Here is a 7420-nt window from a genome sequence, read left to right as displayed (position 1 = left end):
TTGAAATGCCGGGGACTAATATCAAACCCAATCCATGTTCTCTATTATAAGGTGTGATATTCACTCTTAGTGTCCGTTGTTCCAGAAGTCGATATGCTAATACTAGACTTAATTAAAATGCTCAAGGGAATTAAACATATAGGCCAACTCTTTTAATGTCTCCTCCAGTGGAGTTGGCCTTTTGTTCAATAAATGATATATTTGGGTGGAAGCAAGATTTAACATTCATCTTTAAATCTGTTAGGCAATGTTTCTACTTTGGCATCAATACGAATGATGCATTAACACACGAGAAACATGTATCATTATACAGGCTTAGACATTAGCATACCTTTTTGCAGTAAAAAGTCATTAGTGTATTTACAATCTAAGGTATTTACAACCATTATCATTTTTCAACAATTAATCACAACACCAAGCCTTCATTTATCTAATAAATTGATAAATTATATTAGTACACCTTTATCTTATAAAGTTTTGAATGGAGAATGATATAATCAATGTCTAATAATCATTATTACACCATGTTCAACAAAATAATTTTCATCCACATTTATCAGTTTTCCTAAATAAAGATAATATAGTAACATGAATATCCACATACTTTCCAAACTAAAATCACAAGTGAACCTAATCTGACAATTTCCCCCCCACAAAGAATCTTAAATCCTAACTCGCAAAAATAGTTAAAATGTAGCACAATGTCAGTAAGCACGGAATAAAATAAGAAATCACAAGGAAAAGGGAATAATAGGAGTACAAAAATGAAAATCGTACTCTTGATATTATCGAACAGGTGATTATTTATAAACCGCGCTGCTTCCGGACCTCCATGACCATGATACACTCCAACAAAATTCCCTTGAGGACCAAAATCATCTAAACTCATCAACCCAAACACAAGTTGTCTTTGATCTTCCACTATATAATTACCTTGAACTACCGCCATAGAAAACCATAAAGCTGTTATCTTCATAGATTGTTCTGTTACCTGTACCTGTTGCCATTTTTCCAGCTTGAACCCCGTGAATAATATCCTTTCGAATAGGAACTTCGAAGACATCACCAACCAAAACCATAAAGTTGTTATCTTCCTGGCTAAAATCCTAATTTAGAATAAGCTGTTAACTCTCCGTTCAAATTCAAAGAGCGATTGAGACAACAATAAAATAATTATAAAAAAAATTAGAGTAAGATGCTCAATTTAACATGCACAACTAAAGTAATCACTAAACTAATTAAAAAAATACAAAATTTTGGATTTCAAATTTAAACCCCCAATTCTAAAATTAGGGTTTGAAACTTACCGAATTCAAGTTTTAACCACCGAATTAGATTTAACCTCGATCTTAGCTTTAAACTCAGACTTGAACTTTAAACTCCGACTCGAATAACCTTCTACCCTTTAAATTTTGATGAGAGCACATAGAGAGATAGAGAGAGCACATAGCACAGAGAGAGATTATTCGAGTAGAGAGAGAGAGGGGGGGGGATGGAGAGCATAGTTGAGCAAAGAGAGAGAGAGAAATCGAGAGCCGTTCAGTGGACAAAAGTGAGAGAGGAAAGAGATGATGAGATTTGGATTTGTTTGGTTTTATGTTTTAAGAGTGTATGAATTTTAATTTTTAATTTTATTTTAATGTTATATTGAAAATAGGGGGATCTGTGACTTGAAATTTTTTTAAGGCAAAAAATGAGGGGGAAAGTTTTAAGAGGGAATGAATTATTTGGTAAAGGAGGGAAAGGTTTGGTTAGGGGTGGAAGGGGGAGGCGCGCTTGATAAATTTTTTAAAACAGACTTATAACATCGGTTGGTCTAAAAAACCGATGTGTATCTTATAAAAAGACATCGGTTGAGTAAAACCGATGTAAAAAACACCTTTTACATCAGTGCCAACAGCAACCGATGTTTAAAAGGCGATGTCTATTCTACTTTTTCTAGTAGTGCCATCCTCCTTATGAAGAGGTTTTATATATATTTCTTAAGTGATATATGAGTATTAATATATTGTAGTATGTATGGATCTAAATTTTTTTTTTCAAATGTAGATGATTAATGATGCAATATCCTTCATGGGAAGCATTCAAAAATGGAGTTGTATTGCAATATCCAAGCAAATTGAAAATAATTATAATGGCCTTCCTAAAAATTTTAAAAAGAGATTATTTCATCAATTAAAACAAGTAGTTTTTTGTGGAAAACTGGTCAGAGTGAAGAACTTATTTAATCTTCCTCATAGGTGATGAAGATGATTATAAAAAATAAATAAGCTTGTATTTTTATTTCACAAATAATTATTACTAAAAGGTTAGCAATATTTAATCTCTTTTCTGCTTATGTTCTCAAACTCTTGGTATATAAATCTACGTAAAATTTCTTTATAATTTTTATAATTGTACTTTGTTAATAATACTATAAGAATACAAATGATGACTAAGGTTAAATTTGAACTTTCATGAGCATTTTGAACAAAAATTATTTTCAACCCATCAACCCAAATATTTAGACCTCAACTAAAACAGAATAACAAATGGAGAACATTTTAACATATTTTGACACCTTTAAAAATGATACTAAGTGTTAATAGGAGTAATTTTGTCCCACAATAGTCTAAAATATAGTAAAGTAAACTCCCCACCAAAACTGTGACATATGTTAACTTTACCAAATTCATATATCTATATCTTAGGGATAGAACTTCTAGAGTTTTAGATTTTAAAATAATATAAGACTCCATTTTTGGTCATATATATCTTTAATATTTTCTTAAAATATATATTAACTATTTTACAAGGTTATAAAACATATTGGAGGATGAAAAGGGTTTTACAATTTAACAAATGGACTAAATTGATATATGGTCAAAGAATAATTACTAATTGGAGTAGAAATATTAATCATTTGGAGTAGAAATATTAACTGTTCAACACAATGATTATTTTTTTATCATTGAAAGAGATAGTAAATCATAAAATAATTAACAAAATTTAAACATATTAAGTAGATATTACAAAATAATTTATCTATGTAATACTATAAGTTACTGTTTGAAACTAATGTTTGGGGTTCTTAATAAAGGGAGTTGGTGAAAATGAATTTTTAACCATCTAACATTATGATGTTGTCTTCATAAAAAAATAAAAATTCCTTCTTTATTAACTACCCATCCATTAAGGTTTTTACCATCAAAAGTTGTTTCTATCCCATTAAAAATAATATAAAACACATTTTTAATATATTGCAAAAAATAATTTGTAAGACTAATTGGTAAGCTCAAAATCTTTATGGCATAGTCCTTGATTTTGAAATTTATGTGCTTAAAAGATTTTCAGTTGTCATACTAAAATTATAATAAGCACATATTTTTACAAACCTCTAATAAGTATAATATGTATTAAAAGTGAAAATGCTTTTATTATTGTTATGTAAAAAGGTTGTTAACAAGTATATTATCTTACATGAAACTCCAATGCAAAGTTTTTGCTTTCCTTACCACTATGAGTTTATTATATGTGTTAAAAATAATTCATAAAAATTAAAGTATAGAAATTAATATAAATTAAATAACAGAGGTTTTTATGAATATGTTAAAAATAGGATAGTTAATTTGAAAGGATACAGAAACTAATAAGGGTAATTAAGATTTTTTCTCTCCATGTCATATGTGAGAGGCGCTGAGTTTCTCTTCATATTCAAACTTCTCTGCTAGAAGCTAGAATATTTTGAGAGTTTATTTCTTTCTGTTCCTATGGCACGATATCGAGATATTGAAGAGCAGATGGCAAATCTTGATATTGACAAAGAGGAAAATGAAAGCTTTGTATTTGGAGGTGATGTGGAAGAAGAGGTTAACAAATATGATTTATGTTTGGTAGGGAGATTCCTTACGGAGAAAACAATAAACTCCCGAGCAATGAAATCAAAGTTGGCTGATGTATGGAAACCTATGATAGGCATTAATATCAAGGAGTTGGAACAAGGGATTTTTCTCTTCCAGTTCTATCATCAGGATGATATGCAGTGGGTGTTAAAAGGAGGACCATGGATGTTTGATAACGCAATGATGATTCTGGAAAAGGTGGTTCCGGGAGAGGATCCTCTTCAAGTGCAACTATGGCATTTGAATACTTGGGTTCAAATTCATGATCTCCCGATGGGTTTAATGTCAGAAGTTGTAGGCCAGCAGCTGGGCAATTTTTTTGGGGAATTTCTCCAATATGATGCCAAGAACAACTCATCAATCTGGAGAGAATACATGAGGATCAAAATACGGATAGATGTCAGGAGACCTCTCAAAAGAAAGAAGAAGATTATTAAAAAAGATGGCAAAGAAATCACTGTGACATGCAGATATGAAAGATTAGGTGATTTCTGTTTTTTGTGTGGAATGGTAACGCATATAGATAGATTTTGCAGGAGGTTTATTGGTAAAAGAGATACTGAGATTGAAAAGGAATGGGGGCCATGGCTCAGAGCAACACCGCGCAGGGCAGTAAATCAAGGGAAAAGTCGGTGGCTAAGGAAGGAAGATGATGCCACGTGGGAAGCTAGGATTGGCAGGGAGAATCAGTACCACAATTATCGGGAGGACAATAGTTCAAATAAAGATAAGGACATAATCAAGGCGAGTAACTCCAGGAGTTTGGTTGCAACAGAATCACATAAAATTAACAGTAATATCCAGTTGGCAGGTTTCAATAAGTTTTCAAATGTTTTGTTTGGGCCGGATGAGGATGACAGTATTGGGCTTAAATATGATGAACGTAAACGAAGGAAAGGGGACCCAATATCAGTTGGTGAGATGGATATCGATGTGGGCGTTAATAGCATTGGGTCTCAAGTTTTTATACAACAAATAGAGCCTGTTATTTTTAATGAGGATTTAGCAGCTTCTCCCAAAACTATTTCGGCTACGTCTGCAATGCAGACTAGCCGAGCTTAATGTGTCTGTTAAGCTGGAACTGCAGGGGCCTGGGCAACCCCCGTGCAGTTCGTGTCCTTAGGGATATCTTGAAAACTCATCAGCCCGAGCTTATTTTTCTTTCTGAAACTCTCTCAGTAGGTAATAAAATAGCAGAACTTTCTTCTATGTTTGGTTTTTCTAATTTCTTTTCAGTTGATAGACAAGGTAGAGGTGGTGGTATTGCAGTCATGTGGAAGCATTCTACGTCATGCGAAGTAGTTGATTTTTCTCAAAACCATATTGACATTGTAATCACGGAGAATTCTGCAGCATCCTGGAGACTAACGTGTTATTATGGTTTCTCGGAGCGAGATAGACGTAATGCAGCTTGGGATTTCATTCGCTTGTTGGCCTCTAAATCTCAGCTGCCCTGGTGCATCTTTGGGGACTTTAATGACCTCCTTTATGCTTCAGATAAGAAAGGGAGACATCCTCATCCCCAAAACTTATTGAAAGGTTTCAAAACGGCCATTGAGGATTGCTTGCTAGGGGAAATTGATCTGGTTGGTGGGAAGTTCACTTGGGAGAAAGGTAAGGGCACTGCAGATTGGGTTCGTGAAAAGCTTGATAGGGCATTTCCTACAGATCTCTGGTGGCATATGTTCCCTCTTTGCACTCTCTCAGTCACTCATTCTTCGATCTCAGTCCATGACCCTATCATTTTGAACTTTTTCAACACAAATGTTACTAAAAAGCAGTTTCGTTTTAAGTTTGAGAACACTTGGTTAAAGGAGCCCACTTTCCATACTGAAGTTACTAAATTTTGGAAAGAGCTTCCTTCGTCTCATCTTATTCCATAATTGATTTCTGTCTCCACTTTTATGGCTATGTGGGGACGCAAGTTTTTTCACAAATTTAGGGAGAAGGTGATTAAGCAAAAACAAGTAATTGATGCTTTAAAGAATATGGAAGATGATGACGGAATCCAATTATATTTTGATAAGAAGAACGAACTAAACGAGTTGCTGCTCCATGAGGAAATTTATTGGAAACAGCGGGCAAAAACCTTTTGGTTGCAAGACGGAGATTCTAATACTAAATATTTTCACGCTACTGCATCGAGCAAAAAGAAGATGAACCATATTTCTTTTCTTATAACCGATGATGGAGTTGTGGTAGACAAACATGAGGATCTCTGTAAGTTGGTGAAGGATTATTATACAAATGTTTTTGCTGCAACAGAATCTGTTTGCCCCTATATCCATACAGAGAATGAAACGGTGGTATCTGAAGCCCAAAATGAGATGTTAGCATCAGAACTCTCTTTTGAGGAGTTTACAGAAGCAGTAAAAAGTATGCACCCTGATAAAGCTAGTGGGCCAGATGGTCTAAATCCGGCCTTTTTCCAACATTTTTGGAGCTTGCTTGGTAAGGAGGTTTTTAATTGTTGTTCAAATTGGCTTTCTGATTGTAAACTTTCAGCTCATATAAATGACACTATGTTGGTTCTAATTCCTAAAAAGGAAAGGGTAGAAAGCACTAAGGATTTAAGACCCATAGCCTTGTGCAAAGTTCTGTATAAGAATCTTTCGAAAGTTCTTGCGAATAGATTACATAAATTGTTACCTGTCATAATTTCAGAGGAGCAAAGCGCGTTTGTCCCAGGGCGCAACATTTCTGATAATATGCTTGTTGCTTTTGAGCTGATTCATTTTATGAAAAGGCAGACTTCGGGAGATACAGGGGATGTAGCTCTATAGCTCGACATAAGTAAAGCTTATGATCGTGTTTGTTGGGATTATTTGCGAAACGGGATGCTTGCTATGGGCTTCGCGCAGAAGTGGGTGAGGTGGATGATGATGTGTATAACCTCAGTTTCTTACTCTATTTCTTTTCAAGGATCAACTATTGATCCAATCTTGCCTAGTAGAGGTCTCTCCCTATCATTAAAAACAGCAACATAGAATGGCTCTATTAATGGGTGTCGTGTGTGTCCTCAAGCCCCATCTGTGACGCACTTACTCTTTGCCGATGACAGCTTTCTATTTTTTAAAGCTACTGTTGAGGAGCCACTCTCAATCAAAGATATTCTCCATTCTTATGAAGTATTTTCTGGCCAGGCTGTGAATTTTCAAAAATCTGCTATATTTTTTAGTTCAAATGTCCGTCGAGATAAGCAAGATGAAATCAAAAATCTTCTTGGAGTGTTCAATGGTATTGAAAACAGCAGATATTTGGGACTTCCGTCTCTCATTGGCAGATCGAAAAAATCTGTTTTTCGGTATCTAAAAGACAAAGTGTGGAATAAGATTTAGGACTGGAACACAAAGCTGTTATCTAAAGCAGGGAAAGCAGTGCTGCTTAGAAATGTTGCAGAAACCATCCCTGCATACACAATGTCATGTTTTATGATTCCCAAAACGTTGTGCCAGGAGCTAGAAAGGATGATGAACTCTTTCTGGTGGAGTTCAAATTCCTCGAATAGCAAAGGAATAAAGTGGTTATCTTGGACGAGG

The 7420-nt window shown here is 34.4% G+C and overlaps 1 protein-coding gene across 1 annotated transcript; it reads left to right on the top strand.

Moving 5' to 3' along the window:
• The first annotated feature begins 4942 nt into the window (after positions 1-4942).
• On the top strand, positions 4943-5764 carry LOC141700575 (uncharacterized). Its single transcript, XM_074504288.1, has one exon. It carries the CDS (start codon positions 4943-4945, stop codon positions 5762-5764), a length of 822 nt encoding a protein of 273 aa, XP_074360389.1.
• The last annotated feature ends 1656 nt before the right edge of the window (positions 5765-7420 follow it).

Source organism: Apium graveolens, unplaced genomic scaffold (assembly GCF_009905375.1).
Source record: "Apium graveolens cultivar Ventura unplaced genomic scaffold, ASM990537v1 ctg2526, whole genome shotgun sequence".
NCBI lineage: Eukaryota > Viridiplantae > Streptophyta > Magnoliopsida > Apiales > Apiaceae > Apium > Apium graveolens.
This window is presented reverse-complemented; position numbering and strand designations above follow the sequence as displayed.

Bases quoted from the DNA above. Each gene is read 5' to 3' on its own strand.
- LOC141700575 (XM_074504288.1), top strand. From the start codon at position 4,943: ATGTGTCTGTTAAGCTGGAACTGCAGGGGCCTGGGCAACCCCCGTGCA.